The sequence below is a fragment of the Pleurodeles waltl genome, chromosome 9, assembly GCF_031143425.1.
Source record: "Pleurodeles waltl isolate 20211129_DDA chromosome 9, aPleWal1.hap1.20221129, whole genome shotgun sequence".
Classification (NCBI taxonomy): domain Eukaryota; kingdom Metazoa; phylum Chordata; class Amphibia; order Caudata; family Salamandridae; genus Pleurodeles; species Pleurodeles waltl.
Genome location: NC_090448.1, coordinates 58,635,259 through 58,654,829, shown reverse-complemented (window position 1 = coordinate 58,654,829; position 19,571 = coordinate 58,635,259). Strand labels below are relative to the sequence as shown.

The 19,571-nt window shown below is 39.8% G+C and overlaps 1 protein-coding gene across 1 annotated transcript in view; it reads left to right on the top strand.

The window, feature by feature from the left end:
• Positions 1 to 19,571, top strand: part of ALDH1L1 (aldehyde dehydrogenase 1 family member L1) — a 165,806-nt gene that overhangs the window by 67,279 nt on the left and 78,956 nt on the right. Inside the window, exons 5-9 of the mRNA XM_069206278.1 lie at positions 4,226 to 4,327; positions 5,655 to 5,744; positions 7,638 to 7,775; positions 10,573 to 10,698; positions 17,925 to 18,016. Of these exons, the coding sequence (XP_069062379.1) occupies positions 4,226 to 4,327; positions 5,655 to 5,744; positions 7,638 to 7,775; positions 10,573 to 10,698; positions 17,925 to 18,016 (548 nt within the window). The remainder of the gene's footprint in view (positions 1 to 4,225; positions 4,328 to 5,654; positions 5,745 to 7,637; positions 7,776 to 10,572; positions 10,699 to 17,924; positions 18,017 to 19,571) is intronic.

Genomic DNA, 19,571 nt, shown 5'->3' with positions numbered 1-19,571 from the left:
TTATTCACATTGTTTTGCATTAGGTCAGTGTTAAAAAAAAAAGTACTAGGTGCAACAACTGAGCAACCAAGTAATAGCTTTTGGGGTCCCATTTCTTGAAATAAAAGTGCAAAATCTGCCAAATAGTCCATGGAAACTGTACAAGCACCTCAGAGAAATTTAATTTTACAAAATAAAGTTTATATTTCTGTTCGTCCATTTATTGAAGGGGGAAATTAATTCCAAAATTGTGTTTTTTTTGTTTCCTCCAAAATTTTACACAGCTACATGATTATTCGGGCATCAAATAATACTGCTAATCTGCAAACTGGTACAGAACTGGTGTGAATGAAGATTCAGTAAACATCACATCTTAGAAGGAAACCCAAAACATCATTATCCAGCACTGAAATACTTTCTCTTTGTTTAATTTCAGGAAGTTTGAATCCAAAAAAGGTGATGGGCCTCATTACAACTCTGGTGGTCTGACCGCTGCCAAAGCGGTGGTCCAACCACTTTGGCTGAGGTCTGACCGCTACATAATGGCCGTGGCGGGTGTGCCACGGTTGGACTACCAGCACTGCCAGTTTCCATCCACAGGAGGGACTGGTGGTGCTGGCAGTCTGAATCCTCCAGGGAAGCTCCGCCCTAGGGATTACAACCTCCCACCCCCCCACCAGCCTTTACATGGTGGTAGCACCGCCATGTAAAGGCTGGCAGAGACGCGGTGCAGGGGGGCCCATGGCACTTGGCATGGGCAGTGCAGGGGCCCCCATGGCCAGCCTCGTCACGCTGTTGACTGTCTGCTTTGCAGGTAGTGAACAGCGCAACCGGTGTTGGTGCACCCTACGCACCGCAGCATTGCAGCCGGCTCATTTATGAGCCGGCGTCAATGCTGTGGGCTTTTTACCTGCTGGGCCAGCTGGCTGAAACAAAATTTCCGCCTGCTGACCCAAGGGGAAACTTTTAATGGAGCCTGGGGGAAGGCAGCTGCACTGGGCCTTTTCAGTCCGCCAAACTCATAATGACCCCCTATATGTCTTGGAGGTAGATAGAGAGACTGGTTTTGTGTTTTTAGTCACTTTCTTGGGGTTTTAATCGGTTTAATCAAGCTTCATTTAATGGACCTTGAACGGACTTTGCTGTTTCGAAGAGTATTCAGACTGCGTCCTTGCAGTAATGTCTGTTACATGCTACTAATAACTTGCAAGCACCCAACTCCATGGCATGCAACTACCCTCAAACCGAGGCCCACACCCAGAGACTAATAATTTCCTAATTGGAGACATCTTCCTTAAAGTCCTACATGAGATCCTTCTCGAGTCACGCCTCGTTGTAAGTCATTGTTACCAGATGACAGGGCTCTGTTGTGCAGCACCAGCGCCAGTACTAGCAGGTGCCCACCAGCTGCTTATCATGTAGGTTGGCATACATGATCCAATCGAGCCAACTGTCCAAAAGTCAGTAAGGGCCAGCGGGATGGCCCGTAGCAAACAAGTTCATGGCCAGTATAAATGATGGACCTTCATGAAGGAAGTACTCTTTGGGTATAATTCGCAACAGCACTTATGAGTATGGGACGCAGTACTACAGCAGTACTTGTTTACATACTCTTAAATGCCTCTGTGAACCAGGCCCAAAAAATCCAGCATCCTTAGTAGAAGTGCAAAGAGGGCACAGTCCTTTCTATTTGTACTAATTATATATCACTATTCCCTGAATTTTTCCATGTTATTCCCATTTTAGATGTTTTGGGGCTATTTCACAAAGGCATGTAAGAGTATGTACTTTAAATACTTGAAAATGCCTTCATTAATAATAATAATCATTTATAAAGCGCATGGCTACTCCGACCGATGTGTCGTGTCCCATCGCTGGGTGAGAGTGAATCAAGAGCCTGAAGAAGAGAAACCTATGACAGAGAGCCGCCGGCCTATTGAACTGACCTAAACAGCCTGGTTTTTAGCTTCTTCCGGAACAATAGTTCCAAAGGTTCCTGTCTGATTGAAAGGGGCAGGGAGTTCCATCGTTTAGCCGCTAAGAAGCTGAAAGGACAGCCTCCAGGGCGTGCCGTTTTGACCATGGGCACCGCTGCTAGAAAAGAACCTGCAGATCTTAGGTTCCTCGCACGAACGTAAGGCTTGAAGAAAGGATGCAAGTAGTGAGGGCCCTTATTTCTCAGAATCCCGTGACAGAAGCGCATAGTTTTAAAAGTAAGGTTTTTTTCTAGAGGCAACCAGTGCAATTGTAACCAAGCTGAACCCAGAGGCGACCGCCTAGGGATATTCAGGAGCAGACAGGTTGCCGCATTTTGTACCTTCTGGAGTCTCATCAACCGGCCCCTGAGTTTGCATACGCCTGAGTTTGCATACGACTGATTAAAGGCTTTACTACTTTAATGTTTCCAACTGATAATTCTTACTGCAACTTGAAATAAGGAACTAAAGATTTCAATGAAGCAAACTCGTTTCTCAAATATCTTCTTTGCTGTTAGCTTTAGCAAAGTTTATGAACTTGCACCTGTAAGTGATTTGCATTGAACTGAATGTCTTCAGGAGGTAAATAGTCACTATACTCACCCGGTCTTCCATCCTCTGAGATTCTGACAGTAACAATCTTCCACCAAGCTTTCAAAGGGGCAGCAGTATTAATCCCTTCGAGTTGTGTTGTATAAAGCAGTCATTGGGCTGTCCTGACAGTTTCTGCTTTGCTGATGCAATGTCCTCATTACGACCCCAATAGGAAAGGAATATTGTTACAAGAAAAGACTTGTAGAAACACCTAAGGTGATGAGATCTCCTGTAAAGGATCCCGGCTGCAGGCTCTATTCCTCAAGGCTTGGGGAGCCCCACACAAGCAGAACTGGTGCCTTCAGCAGCACCCTGAATGGAAGACCCGTCCACTGTGGCCTGTAAAACCTTGATTTTTGAGTCATGCTAACCATAAGCAAAGGAAAGAATTGTACCCAAAAGGATTGTCACTTAAAAGATTAGTATGTTGTTTTTAATTACAACAGCATGCAGAATGGTCAGAAATGTATGATTTACATAGATTTATACAAGTACTCCTAAAATGTTTTGTGAAGCCAGAAAATGCGTAATCTGTGTAAATCATTTGGACTTTCAACTGAAATCACCCAGCACATTCAATTTTATGATTTTTTTTAACAATAAAATGCTTCCAGCAATGCAGGATAAGAACTCGTAATGCTGGAGTGAGGGACAACAAAATGGAACCCGGCTAACAGATACAGGAGAGTGATTCATGCGTATTACCATTTGAAACGTGTTTGAATATGCAAATGATACGACCTCTGTTGTAAACAACAAAGCTGCAGTAGAACTTGGATAGAATGCTTTAATTCAGCCACTGATCATTACTCTGGGGTCCATTCCATTCTATTGTTCTTTGCTTATCTTTCACAGCGGCCAGAGCAAGTTGATGGTCAAAGTGATGCTGGGGTGTTTTTAGCCGTTTCAGATACTAGGGTTGGGTGAATGACTCCCCTCTTCTCATCCCTTTACTCCTGTTGTCAGACATACTGACAGTGGTAGCAAGCATTTGTGGCTTAAGTTCAGACTCGGTGTGTCTGATGGATGCAACCTACAAACTATAAGAGAGGGGGAGGTTTCAGCCTATATGTAGTGTGACCCCTCTCCCCTGATATTAAAGTCAGCAGTCTAGTAGGCGTAAAAGTATGAAGACATTTACACAGTTACATTTCAAATACCTTTTAGTTAAAAGTGATCTTTAACCACACTTCCTTGTTGCAGCCAAGTGATGACTTTCAAATGACATATCTGTACAGAAATTTGAATTACTGTTCTTTCATGTTTCCACTATCTGAAGTAGGCAACATGTGTATTTGTGTGCTACACAATAAACACTTTAGAAATGTGTGATCTGTGATTACGCCAAAGTCAGACGTGTGCATTGCCGGTGGAGCTGGCCTCATCCATTCAGTTTTCTTTATCACCTTGAAGATACCTGTACCGGTAACCCTGGCGATGAGGATTTAACTGTGTTGGTGCTTCGATTTACCTTTGCAACATAGCTTGGATGAAGCCTACTTTTTATTTATGAATACACAACTGTTGTTTGGTACATGTGACTTATCATCTTTATTTTTCAAGACTTTGTGTAGGGAGCTGTATGAGAAAGTGTTTTTGTCCTGGCAGGGGATTGGTTCTTTGAGCTAACTACAACCACAGACAAAATAACATGACAGCCATCTGTGTTCTTGCAGGTGGAGGCTGTGAGGATGATCGCTGATGGGTCTGCACCCAAAATACCACAACCAACTGAAGGAGCCACCTATGATCCCATCCAGAAAAAGGACACTGCAAAGGTGACCTTTTTAAATAACACCCTGTGTGTACCCTATGTGTACTAGATAATTATGCTGTCTTTAGTCATGTGTAGGACTATAATGGCAGTGGACCTTCAGAGGATGTGTTCTATTGTAAATGATGAATACCTACTGATGCAGCAGATCTCTGGCCAGAATTATTATTATAGTAGTTTATAAGAGCAAAGGAAACACACTGATATTTGAGGGAAGTGTGGTCAAAGTATATCATAGGGAACAGGGGTCCCTCAACAGCAAAATAAATCACAATTTCCCCACAGAGATACAATGAGATCTATGTACAGTTCATAATACAATATTCATTTAATAAATTATCATTTTAAAGCAATTAAGAAAACAACACATATGCACTGGCTTAATTTGACATATATTATATCATGTGAGCTCTTTATGCCTGAGCTTCGCTAATCGACATTGACACAAATTATTTGTGACTACCATTACTTATCACTTATGTGCAAACGGATGCTAAATACCTGTGCAGGAAAGAGTCATCTCACTCATTTGAAGTGTCCCTTATGTGTTGTTTTCTTAATTCCTTTAAAATAAATATTTAGTCAATAAATATTGTATTATGAACTGAAAATCTGTATGTATGTCTGAAAATAAATGTAAAAGACGTGTGCTCATGTTGTGGGTAAGACTTTTTTGCAGGCTTGACATCAGCACACTTTTGGATTTGTATATATTCTCCGGCAAGCTGTTAAGCTCCAGTCTTTTTCAGAATATGCAGGTTCCAAGCATGTCCTGGATGTGTGCCTTTTCATCGTCATCATGGAGTTAGCAATTTGTTGGCAAGAGATTCGTGTTGCAGCTGTGAGCCTATTGAAAATGTTAGGGAAGGTCTAAAAGGACCCATATTGTTAATGTCAGCTGATATGGGATTTCAGGCTTTGCCCTCCTCCTCTTAATATACATGCAAGACAAAGAGTTCTGCAAACTCTTGGTAAGTACTTGGATCCTTAGAAATATACAATGAGTTGAAACCATGAACAGATCTCACTCCATCCACACAACATGTGCAGAAAGTGTGCAAATGTACTAATTAAGGATTTGCACAACTAAACTTGTCTTACTTAGTATACACAAGCGGTACTGTTGTTCCAATTGCTTGCAATTGTGAGTTGTGTAATTACAGCTGTACATTTGTTTTTCACCTAAGCAGTAGCTAGAGGGTCTACCTAAGTGATTTGGGCAATACTAGTAACCTATCCTGGTATGTAACTTTAAAAAGGTATAGCTCACCTCAAACATCTAAAGAAAGCAGTTGCAAGCTCCACATGATTGCATTTATTTTTGATTTTAGATAAACTGGGACCAGCCAGCAGAAAGCATTCATAACTGGATCAGAGGGAATGATAAAGTTCCTGGAGCCTGGACAGAGGTTGATGGACAGGTGTGTGGGAAAACATTTGGTAATTGGTGTGTCAGAAAGCACTCTATAAGAAATATTGACCCCTATAACTGTAACAACCTTTAAATTCTTGCATTCACAATAAGCAGATTAATGAGTTTAAAAAATCACATTATTCAGTTGCTTAGACGTTTCCTGTTTCTTATGTGTCTCTTTTGAATTCTATAGACCAATGACATATAATTGGTTTGAGAGGAATTGCAGCCATCCTTTGTGAATGACTATTATTTAACACTCCAAGGAGTGGTTATAGTTTTTGACTTCTGAAATTGAAATTAGCTGTGAATTGTGTCAAGTTATCGAGGATTTTGGGATTTGAGACAACATTTTATTCTGAAGTTTGAGTTACATTATTAGGGTTGATGACATTGTTTAGATAATTTGAATTAATCTATGTTTTGATTCTCAGGAGTAACTCTAAACTACTTCTTTGCAGTGACTCTAGATGTGGATTCATAGGCACAGATCTCTACTTTTGTTTCTGGAAAATGACTACAAATATTGAATCTAGATTTGTATTCTTACACATGACTAGATTTGATTTGCAGAATGATTATACTTTTGGAATAATGGAAGTAAGTCTAGGTTTGGACTCTAGAGTATGATTCTGGATTCGTTTTTTTAAGAATGACTACATTTGATGATTTAAATGTGACTATAAATTTGGATTATTACAAGACACTGTATGTTGTATTCTTTGAAGGAGATGAGATTTTCATTCTTAGGAGTGTCTATGGATTCTTGGGAGTGACTCCAGTTTTGGGCTCCTGGGAGTGACTTTGGGTTTTTATTTTCAAGTGATACCCCAGATTCGTTGGAAAGACACCAAGGTCTAATTCATATGGTTTGACGGTAATTAAAATGTTTCAGATTCTAGAAGAAATTGAAAAATCATGATGAGAACCTACTGTTTGAATATGGTCTGCCACTGAAATTCATTATATGATAGTTTCTGTGATTCATATTCATTGCTATTATCTTGCAAATGTGGCTAGACTTTATTATTAGTTGGCTAAATGAGCCCAACTCCGGGATAGAGGAAGCATGCTTAGTGGATTGGACCTTGCGTTGTGTTCTTCATGTGAAGCTTTGTGTTAGCAGGGTTTGGGTTGAATTCTACACTGCAGTTGACTACCTTTTGAAATGTAGCTGTTTTTCATAGATATTAAAAAGTCTGGATGAGAGTACCTTTCCTTTTACCCATTATGCATGCCGGGGAAGTAATGTGTATTAATGAGTATTAACATTTAATGGGCAAATTTGGAAAAAATTATTTTTAAGAAATAAGCAGAACCATTGTACAGTCAATACCTTTAGAAAGACTGTTTCTTAGAGTGAGATACTGAGGATTTGATGATCTAAGATTTTAAAGGCCACTCCATTGATCAAGCTGAATCAGGAGTGTCGAGCCATTCTCCTCCCTGTTGAGTAATTGGGCTTTTGCATGTGAATAGTTTTTGCATTTAATAGCAGCACTTCAGACATCCATTCTAGTCTGAAGTCATTTGCATTCTGTTTGTTTTGTAAGCCGAATTGTAGCTTTTATTAATGTAAAAGAAGGTGTGTTTGAGATAGTTGTAATTGTTTTTCTAAATCTGAGTGTTTTAACTTAGTAGAAGAATAATGCATATTATTCAGAATGGTTGAGAAATTATCAGACATTTCATTGGCCAATCAAATATAGTCCAAAATGTTGGTGCTTTTAGGGCGTACTGAAACCTTCACCTGTCCCTAGGCACTCAATAGAAGCCTGCCCTTGACCCTCACAAGGAGATTATTGATATGCAATGTTATGAATTACTGAAGCATATGAAAGTAAATAAAGCAACTCTTAATACATAGTTTATAACTCATGAATTTCATGTCTTATTTCAGAAACTAACATTTTTTGGATCTACATTTACAAGCAATGGGCCAACACCAGATGGAGAAGTCCTGGAAATCCTGGGAGCCAGCAGGCCAGGAGTTGTCACTAAAACTGGACTAGTACTTTTTGGAAACGATGGGAAAATGGTGAATGCGCACTTTATTATTCAACACAAGAAACACTTTCTGCTGGAGTTTGCAATCGGGAAATTCTTTTTAGGTTATTTCACCGGGTTCTTAAGGAAAACCAACAATGTTTTTTCATGAAGTAAATAATTTATGAAGTAGAGAGTAATGAGAATTCAAGAGAATTCAATAATGCTCAGGTTTGCAAAGATAAGAGTAATCACAAAGAGAAAAGGAGAATGTCTAGTAATGGTTATTATCCTATGTGTGCTGGGACAGGTCCCATAATATGAAATACATAATTTAGGTTTAAGGCCATGTCCTCTTTAATAGGCTTGTATACTTTGTGTTGTTGGTCAAGCCCTCTGCTTTGGGTTAAAAGATATCAAACGCCAGGTCAAATCCAGGTCAAGGCATCTAACAAGGGTTAATATATTTGAGATAAAGGCCATGCCTTTTCACTGACATTATCATTAACCCTAGATTCTGAGATTATGCATCAAAAACTCATGACTCATTATTCCTCCCTGTGTGCCCATGTCACCTATTTATCTTGATTATTCCAGCTCTCGCATGTAATACTCCTGGCTTCGCTCTTCTCACTCGCAGTTGGCCTCTGACTTTCCATTTTTCTTCATCTAAAGTTTGACGCCTTGGACTTTATTTCTCTAGATTACTTTTCTATTTACTTTTCTGCATTAATTACCTACTTTTCCTTTCTGCCCTTTTATTGCTATATCTGAACAAGAGCAACATATTTGTCTGTGAGTGGCCAATCTTATCACCTCCTAACTAAATATATTCTGCTGTCCTCTCATTCCATTATTCTGTCCTTATCATCTCTCATACCTTCCCGTTCTCTTTAATCTTTCTGTGTCAGCCTCCATATTCCTGGCCCATTGAAGGAAACCTCTGGATCTCTATATCAAATCTGAATATTCCCTCAACCCATCATCTCCTGGTTACGCCCGTCCAATCTCTCTTTCCTCTTTCTAAACTTCTTGAACGTGTGGCCCATAAACAACTCTCAGACTACATAGAATGGGATGTTCTTATTCCACTTTAATCTGGTTTCCAGACTAATGTGTTTCATTGTTACGCTTACTACTACTCCCTGTTCTGAACAATCACATTGTCTCATCCTTCTTCATCCAGTGGCAGCTATCACATGGGCTATTTACTCTAGTTCTCTTACCACTTTAGCTGCATCCACGGTGTTACATGGGCCAGTCAGTCATGTCCCACTGTCCATCGAATATGTTGTTCCATGGGGCACTGTCATCTTCCTGCTTCCATTTTCTATTGACTCCACTGTCTTGGTTTCCATCCTCTCTCCGTCTTGGCTCGCCTTCCACTTCAATGCAAAAGGCCCTAAAATCTTTGGTTCCATTTTTGTTTCTCTGTTTTGCTGCACATCACTCTCTTTGACTATCTGCTGGCTTCTCAGCACTGGGGGCTTCGTTTAGAGTTTGTGGAACTGAAAATCCTCCAATTTCTGGAGAAACCTATAAATAAGGAGTACAATCTGCAGGTGAATTTCCTTAACCATTCGTATAGTATTGTGGGTGAAATTCAGTCAGTGGATTATTTTCCTTATTTAGATTTTTCTTCAAATATTTGAGGGTTTTCAGTTTCCCTCAAAATCCAAATAAGAATCCACTGCTCCAGGTGCCACCTCGGTCTCTTCACCTTAACTGAAAAATGTCTCTTTCTTTATTCTTCTCCCTATACTTGTTCACCTCCTGTTTCCATCATCTTCCTTCCTTCTCCTCTTCTTCTCTGCCACACACTTGTGACCTTGGCACTGCATTTGAGTTTTCAGTCCCATTCTCTGCAGATATTTTCTCTGGTTCTAGATTGTATAGGAAACTATTTTATAAGAAATCAAATTCTAAACTTTCCAATCAACAATACTTCTTGTGTCACTTTCATGTCACTTGTTTTGATCATTGCTTTCCATTTCTTTTCTGCCTTCCTGGCAGTGTCTTTAATCAGTTTATAGTATATGTTCATTTCTGCTGTCCATTTTCTTTTCAAGCCACCCTCACCCACACAATAGTTCAGCTTCCTCCTCAACCCATTCTCTCGCCTGGCTACCATTTCATGCACATCTCTAATTCCACTTTCTTTTGTACTGATATCCAAAGTAAACCCAGCCTTGTTTCATCCAGCTTCTCATCTGCTGTAACTTTGTTTCTTCTCAAACTCCCCAATCTGCCACTCAACTTCACTTTGCTCCCCTTTGCCACCCTTGCTAAATCTTGTTTTTGCCCATTTTTACCTCTCGCTGATAATCCCTGGAACACTTATCTCTTTATGCATGTGTTCCACCTGCAGCTCTGTTCTGTGTCACGTTTCTTAAAGTTAATCTTTTACGTTTTACTTTTTCTCCTTTAGCCTCATCACCGCTTACATTGTTCAGTTTCCTTTATATCTGCATTTCTGTTTGTACTGTTTTTCTAACTATGTACATCACTTTGGCAGAATCACTATGAATGAATTAAATAGCACAACCAGTGCCCACATTACATAGGAAAAATAATTAATTTATATAGAAAGAGGATAGTGACTATCATAGACAAGAGAATGGATGCTTTATAAATAATGACTAACCCCTTAATGGATGTGGCAAGTCAAATGGTAGAATGGTAGAAAGTGAATGTAAATAAACATTATGGAATGCGTTGAAGTAATAAAAGGTAGCTTCCACCAAACGAGCGAGAGTTGGAGTGGGAAGATAAGAGAGTAATGTAATAAAGTTTATGAAGAAAATATCTTTTGCAGAGGTTATAAGAAGTATGCTTTGTTGTACAAACAGCTAATGGTGAAGAACATCCAGTTTGAAGATGGAAAGATGATCCCTGCATCTCAGTACTTCAAGTCATCAGACAGCACCACCCTACAGCTATCAGATGAAGAGAAGAAGATCTCAGGGGAGATTCGGGTGAGTGGAGTGGTTAATGAAGCACTTTCTTTGATGAAGGACACTCACAACAGACGGAATTGCCTTGACAAGTGATGCAACTCTTAGTAAGGCTCCGTCTAGAGTGTGAACTTTATTGTACATAGTTTCACCTGCCTCTGTTCTTCTTTTATTATGATGCCCTTCGAGTAAGTATACAAGGCCACATTGCTGATGATTTTGGAAAAATTGTAATTGCAGGAACCAAGATTGATAGTGGAGGGATGGAACAGTATCATTCTTGATTAGACCTGTGGTAGAGTTCCTGCAAAGAAACACGTTTAGTACCTAGAAGCTCTGAGGAATCCTGGGCTTATCCTTTCTAACTAAAGGGCCAAGCTTCCCTCAGAGAAAACGAGTGAGGAATGAACAGCAGTGCCAAACATCATTCAGTTTAAGAAATGAACAGACCAGTTCAGTTAAATGTAAAACACTCTAACAATCAAAATGAAGAAAGTTAGAAATATGAATCGAGAGGTACGCAGAAATCAAGTTGAAGAAGTCTTAGGATTTAAAGCACTTTATGATATTTGAGTCCCTTGGTTTTACTTTTCCAAAAACGTCCGGTAGAGGACATCAATGTATTTTTTCAGCACTGAAACCAAACGGAATCCTCTAGAAAATGTTTTAAGCTGTTCAGCTTTAAGAAAATGCCTCTTGCCCCAAAACACAGTCTTAATCACTTGCAGCAAGTCTGTATGCTTCAAAGGATACAGTTCAAAGTTATTGTGATTCTTTGGCTCCAAAGCTTTCCTCACCTTTTAGAGTCAGTTCTTCAGACCCAAACCATGGTTTTCCCTAAAGGGAGCACAACACACTTTGTTGCTGTGGCGCCCATCCTTTTTCCCACCCCTATGAAGGTTTTGGCTAAAGCAGTGGCTCTCCTGGATATGTCCCTTCACTTTCTTCTTCCATGGGTAGGCAGGTAACCAATTTTCCTAAAGTAGATTTCAGGAAGCAGATTTTCCATCACTCTTTTCTCAAATGCAAGGAGTGGACCTCTGGTCATTGAAATGGGAGGATAGTCTTCAGGCCAGCCTGTCTGCCTTTGGGTTATGGATGTCCACTGTGTCCTCCCGCCCCCAGCCCTAGCTCACAGGGCCATTGTTAGTCAAGCTGAGCCTATTTATGACTCTAATTAAACATCTAGTATGGCTTAGCTCCAAGGTCAGAGGAAAGCTAATGGGACAGACTGCAAGGAGGTTCCAGGGCAGCTTTAACATGCCTCTGAACTCGGTTCATGAAGCAGGAATGGCAAATGTTTCTATAACTCATACTTGTGGCACTGGGGCTACATATCAAAGTTCTCTAATGGATTAAAAGTGTAATGTATAGTGAAATGGTCCATAAATGAAATCTGTACTTACATTCACAATTATGTTGTTTAAAGCGCATTGTGAGTTTTGTCAATGGAAAATTGTCATCAACCTATTCAGTACGACACTTTTATTACAGAAACTTGCAAGTTTACCACATCTTGCTTGTTCCAGTTAAAAAAATATATATTGGCTTTGTTGACGCCAATGCTCACTTTACAAGTGTTAGAACAAGGTTTATCATCTGAAAATGGGTTTAGTCTGCCTTGTTAGCACTCCAGCCTTTGCTAAAGAATTATTGAGTTGCCTGCCAGCTCTATTACTCTGTTTTCAAAATCTCACATGTCTGTGGTGTAAAGCCATGCTGCATGCCCCTGCATCTCACATTGTGCATTTGACAATTATGCCACATGTGTGTGTTTTGCACATTTTTACAGTGGACCGACCTAAAAGTCAAATATACTTATTTTTGTTTGCCAATTACACACCATGTTCCAGGGAAAAAACACATTCAGTGAAGTGTTTGATACACTCTCACCTCTCACAGGACAGGTACAAAAATGCCAACAATTTAAGTCTATAAAAATAAAAACACTTGGTTAGATCTTGTTAATATTGCAGATTCCTGCATTAACTATTCGGTCACTAAGCCCTTCAACTTTAAAGATGCATTTATTTTTCCACTCAATACACGCTAGTCAAATTTCGGGCCAGACTCCGGCCAGCAGACTTGGCAGCATTATTCTCTTGGCAAACAATGTCCAGCATGTGGCCATGTAAGTGAACTTTGCCTTCAACTTTCTAAGAAAGGCACGTGACTCTCTTGAGGTCTTTAACACTATCTGTTCCAGAATGCTTGTGCTTTTCAGCACAAGAAGGCCTCCAGTATTCCAATCTATATGCATGATCAACCACTACAGGAAACAAGGTTAAATATTTACTTTTTTAATACTTGCACAGCTTCATTACTCATGAATAAGCTAATTATGGGTTAATGTCCTCATTCCACTTTTTGCTCAACAAAGTTACATTATCACATTAATGCCATGGAAAATCTGCAATCATTGCAGATTTCCGACAGTTCTAAGTTTAGGATTGGTAGCCAACAGAAATGTAAAGAAAACCACAAAGTTGTAACTTTTTCAATATTCATGTGTCGTACCAACGCTTTCCCCCCCGCCTATTTACACACAGAAACACCCCCCGACCTCCCAGCCCCCCCCCAAAAAAAATGTTAGAATAAGAGTGTCCATCGGGTGTATTTTTAGGGCAGTAGTGGAAGGTGCTTAACATCAGGTAATGCTATTTTCTAGAAAGAAAAGAAAGAAAACCTCATTATACACTAATCTCAGAAATCATTGGTAGTTAGGAAGCAGGAGGAAAGACACTCATGGCACTAAATGATGTGCTTTGATGTCCATCAGGAGGATTTTTGTGGGAAATCTATGGACATTTTTGAAGCCTGATTTCCAGGTTTCCAATTTTCGTTTAAATGTATGAGACCCAGCTCAAATGTCGTTAACATGCTCTGTAACTCAGGTCCTAAACTATTCCAAAGCACATATGACACCGTGTTTTGCAAAAGACTTTCCAAGTTTCGAGGGTAAAAATAAATCAACTGTTACAGCATATAAAAATCACTGACCACAGGAAGGGGGCCCCTTAAAAGTTACTGTCCCTTCTAATCTTAACCCAAACCAGACATTACAGTCTACAACCTGCTCACACTGCCATTGCACCATAAATATGTAGAGCTCTGTAAATAAACATGATGATGTATGTAAATTAATTAGTTGCATTGCACCACCAATCTCTTATATATAACTAGCTCATTTTTATGTGACTGATACAGCTTACTATGAATATTTTACCAGTTTGTAGCTGTATGCATACCTTCTGTGTGAGAGGGTACCTAATCTGAATAAATTCAAAAGCACAAGTGTTACAGAACGCATTGTCCAGTCAGCATAATGGAAAGTGGCTAAGCACAGCTTAAACAGGGCCATACGGTGTTAGCCCTCAGAGTAACCAAGGTGCATCAGTAGCTCTATTGTCAGGAGCCAGTTTGTTTTCATTACAGAAAGGGCAGCCTTACTGCGCTTGTTAAATGTAATTGACTCTGGAAGGGGAAAGATGTTAGACTCATGTATGGATAACTTTACAGCTATGATGGAGCAGTGGTGGATGGTGGGTAAGCAATTCAAATGGTTAAAGGTTGTCACTTCAGCATCACTTGTCTAAGGATAAAAGGATACATCCCTATTGAACAGTAGGCTTGTGAGGTCAATTTGTGGAAAATGGATGCCAGTACCATTCCAGAAATTTGCTGCACTAAAAAAATATCAGTCTTTTATTTTTCCACAAGGGAATTGTTGTAGATTGAATCCATTTGATGGGCTATCAAACAGGGCACCCACAAACTTCAAGGGAGCCGAGTGAGGTCTCACAAAGACCAAAAAAGAGCACATAGAAGGAGGAGCATTTGTTCTAAAAAATATCCTCACCACAATCATGAGGAAACAAGCTTTTTCTTAAGTAAATCCCTCCCAGAACCCTGATGGCTCAACTGAGTGGCAAGACAAATCTCTGGAAATTTGTGTGTGAGGTATGATATGTTACCACGCAACCAAACAGCAATACACATACGGAAGTAAAACACCCAAACCAGGTTAGATTAACAAATTCAAAATCTAATAGGCATAATGAAATAAAAGGAAGATACTTAACAAATGAAAAATAGATAAAAATAATTCTAGGACGGATATATTCCATGAACACATTTGGATACAAAAGAGGACTACATTTTTTAAAAGAAAAATAACACGGGCTTCTTTTGGGAACGTGGTTCTTATTGATATAGTACAAAATAGCTATTAGAGGGTAAGAGATGACAGCCAACATTGACTGGCAGGCATCAGTACTCATAGATGCTGGTGGGCCGCAGTGAAGTGATTCCACTTTTTTAACACATGACTGTAACTATTCTGTCACTAAGCCCTTCAACTTTAAAGATACATTTCAATACACTCTAGTTAAATTTAGTGCTAGGCTCCAGTAAATATTAGTTGCATCATCCCCTTGGAAAACAATTTCCAGCATGTGGCCACGTAAGTGAAATGTGCCTTCAACCGTCTAAGAAAGACATATGACTCTCTTGAGGTCTTTAACACCATCTGTTCCAGAATGCCTGAGCTTTTCAGCACAATAAGGCCTCCAGTATTCTAATCTTAGGGTCTATGCATGGTCAGCCATCACAGGAATCACAATTAAATACTTTTTCAATTCTTGCACAGCATCAGGACTGATGAATGAGTTCATTATGTGTTAATGGCCTCATTCCTCTTTTTGCTCACCAAAGTTACATTGTACGTTAATGACATGGAAAATCTGCAAGCATGGCAGATTTTCCACAGTTATAAGTTTAGGACTGGGGCAGACGTATGGGTGTTCTCATGGCAAACTAAAGAAGTAGCCATCAGAAATGGAAAGAAAATCACGAAGTTGTAACTTTTTCAATATTCACATGTTGTACCAATGTTTTCCCCAGCCTATTTACACCAAAAATGTTAGAGTAAGAATGTCCATCGGCATGTACCTCATTTAGGGGTCGCCAGTTTTCGCAGCCGGGACCCCTGGCTTGCCCTTGCGATCCCTGGCACTGCCTTTGTAACCACTGGCTTCATGTGTGGCAAATTCAGTGCCAGGAACACAGTGGCAACTCGTCATTATGGACGTCAGTTGAGACTCCACTCTCTTTGGTTTTTTGTCAATTTTTATTTCACTAATAGTGAGTAATAATAACATATTATATACTATTAGTGTAAAAAATGGGGTAAAATTAGCTGATATATATCCTTTCATGACAGCTGAGGTAAGTCAAAAATTATTAAATGAATGTTGTGTTCGTGCTTGTGAGTGAGAGTGTATTTAAGTGAGCGAGAGAGTGTGTGTGCAAGTGTGAATTAGTGTGTAAGTAGGTGTATGTGAGTGAAAGTGGAGGTCAAAGGGTGCATGATGTTACTTCTGCTACCCCTGGCATTTTGGTGAATTGACAGCCATGTCAATCGGGTGTATATTTAGGGCAGTGGTGGAAATCTTTTTTGCATCAGGTAATACTGTTTTCTAGAAAGGAAAGAATAAAAATACTCATGCTTACCCATGGTGATGTATCAGTCTTGTAGGAAGTTTCATGTTCTGGTTCCAGTGAACGCAGACCTCTTTAAAATCCTTCAGACTGAAGTTACAGCGAATGATAACAGACTAAGAAAGCTCTTTCAGTTCTCCATTTGATATCTGAAATTCTGCGATGGAACAGTTTTCCTCCTTTCCATGACCTTTCAGCTCCATGCATTTCACACCTCAAGAGGGAGGTTCTTTAGCTGGATTTGAGTGACCTGCAACAAACCAAGACTGCAGTCTTGCAGTAGGTCCAAAACCTCTTGCCTGTACTTTTCCAGTAAGCTGTGATTCCCTGAGTGGCAGGCTTGCGCTCCTTCAGGGTCTTTCTACTTCAGGCATCTCATGGAATATTTCTGAGCTGTATGCCACAGCTAAAGACCACAGTATCACTCAGAGGTCTGTTCACATTTTAGAGTAAATATTTAAATGCTGATATTTAAGCTTGCGGTCAAGGATCCCTTTTCTGATATTTTCAGTGGCAGGCAGTACAGGAGTACAATTTAATTAGCCAATGAGGGAATAAGTTTTCCTCTTTCCAAATTTAGTATGAGGACCAGTGAACTCTATGTGGGTTTTTAAATCTTTCTGTCAAGTATGGAAAAGGTAAGTACCTCAAAAGCAATCCCTAAAGTTTCCCACATCACCTTTCTCAGTTAGACAGATGTTATTTCCCATTTCATGAGAACTGCCTCATGAAGTTATTGTGTGTTCCATCTCAGCAAAATCAAAGATGATTAAAGCCTCTTTTGATGTGTTGGATCTCTGCTGATACTGGGCACCTACCCCTCTATCAACCATCTCAGACCCCATTTCAAATTCATACCACACACCTTTAGTAACATGAGGCAGTCGTGTCCTATGGTTCGTGCATGTAGAGGCCAAGAAGGGCCTGTGGCTGATGTATCAAGGTGAGGCTGGTCATTCACTCCTCATTATCAATTTCAGGCAGACCCACACTGAATCCTGCCCCTCACCTCCAGGATTGCTGCCCTGCCACTCTTTGAAGGTGATAGGCGACATTTGCCTTGGCATGCCTGTCTTCCTAAGTTAGAGAAGCTTCTCTGTCCAGCTCAAAAATGTAATGCATATTTAATTCACCTCAGACAGATCCGGCATAATGTTGTACCTCTATGATAACCAAATAATATATCTAAAATGTTGCTTAGGTGTTGGTGGCTTGAATCAAGTGGCTTCCCACTATCAGTTTATAACTGTTGTCATACCTGAAAAATTAATATTTTGGCCAGATAGATAGGCCAATGAGATAAATTGCTGTGGGCAAGCCTGTCAGCTGTCTGTGTGACACTCACAAGGGCATTTAGATAATTCTTACACCACACTATATAACATAACACATATATTGCATATATTTACAGCCAGCTAATAATGCACCCATATGTAATATATGACACTTCCCAGTTTCAGCTTGATGACCGGCATTTTATTAGGTAGATCTCATTGTAGTAGGGGCAGCGGTCAAAGAAAAAGCAACATAATTTTAAATGGAGCACAAGCAGCAGAGTCCTGCCCAGGAGATACCAGACTACAGCAAATGTAAAAATATTTGGAAGTATATCAAACAACCAGAAACCAAAGGAACCATTTAAGCTGGATGGAATTTCTTACTTGGGAACAATTATGACTGGTTTAAATTCTCATGGTGTTGTGTATGTCCAGTACCTTAAAAATGCCTTGTGTGTTTATTATCCACAGGCTGCCTGGGAAAGGATTCTCACCAATGTGCTCACTGTTGAGGACTCCACTGACTTCTTCAAGGCAGGAGCTGCATCCATGGATGTTGTCAGGTAATGGTTTAACCCACTGTTCTGTCACAGTGTGGTGAGAGAAAGCCTATTTGAGAGATCAATAAAAAAGACACAGTTCGTTGTTAGAAGCTTCATAATAATCCACTGATAATCAACTGATCATGTTGGATTATGTGTTGCTAGTTCATGGCACCGTTCTAAACCAATATTGCCCTTGATATTTTTCTGAACATTTTCTTAACTATTCATGTACTTGTTTTGTGTGATTAAATGATTATTATAGCACCATCATTTATTCTTATGGCCACCTCTTGCTGCTTTTGGGCTCTACATAAAAAAAGGCAGGTGCTGTCATTTTACCAAAATCCTAATTCAAGTCGCACAATACCTTTAACAACAGATGATATTACTGATTGATGTCATACAACCGTTGACTTCCAGTGTTATGCTGCTGTACATTTTCATTAAACAGACTTAATTCCAAAAGAAGGCTTTGGCAAAGTGATAGATAATGTTTGATAACAGGGATGAACAACCAGATTCTAAAACCAGCAGAATCTAAGATAGTATTACTTTCCTTTTTTTAAATATTTGTATTGCACAATTTTTAATTTACAAAAAGATAATACTCCTAACCCACACAATACAAGTGAATTAACATAGATTAATGAGATTATCCGCTCAAATCAATAAAATAAAATACTGATATAGTTGATTCCCAAAATTCTGAAATTAATTTATTTATATAGATTAAGAAAGAAAATAATATTCAGAGGAATGAAGTGCTCTGTGCAACAACAGCTCAATCAATTCCCCCAGTGTGGAATCCATTGCTCTAAGGGCTGTCAGACCAGGAATTATGAACATTCAACCAGGAACCTCTTGCCTACCCCTCCTTCTGGTCCTGGATCCACATAGTAAGTGGAGCCCAGATCCTCAGCCCCCTTTTCTTTGTCCTTTGGCCCTTATGCTGGTCTAGGGCCCTTTCGAGACTGTATATAGCCAGCAGCCGAGCCAGCCTTTGAACGAACGCAGGAGACTTAAGATCGAGCCAGGCCGAAGAAATGCACAATTGAAGGACTGCTAAAACAATAAACAAAAATGAACGTGCACTTGTAGGTGCCCCTTCTTCCTGAATTCCAGGCAGTATCAGTTGGGGGGATAAGGACATTCCCAGTTTGAGTTTCTTATTGAAGAAATCAGAAATGTCAAAAATAATTTCGGCTAACACACAGCAGCCAGCAAACATATGAATTAAATCTGCCCTGTAGGGATGACATCTTGCACACCAAGACCCTTTGTCTCTGCCCAGCACGCAGTCTTCCCTGGTGTATTATCCAAATTAAAACATGTTTTATAATGTTGAACTAACACATTTGCGGAGCCAGGCGGAGAGACTCCAGAAGTGTAGGATTAGCGGTGCAAAGTTTCTACTGCCATTTCTCAAGAGTGTTTATCAAGATCATCCTTCATAAGTTGGTACAAAAGACCATATATTTCCCCAATTAGACAGGACTTACCGCTTATTAGCAGATCTACTAGGTCCAATTTAGAAAATCGTGCAGGAAATCAGGCAGGATCCACTCGGTCCAAT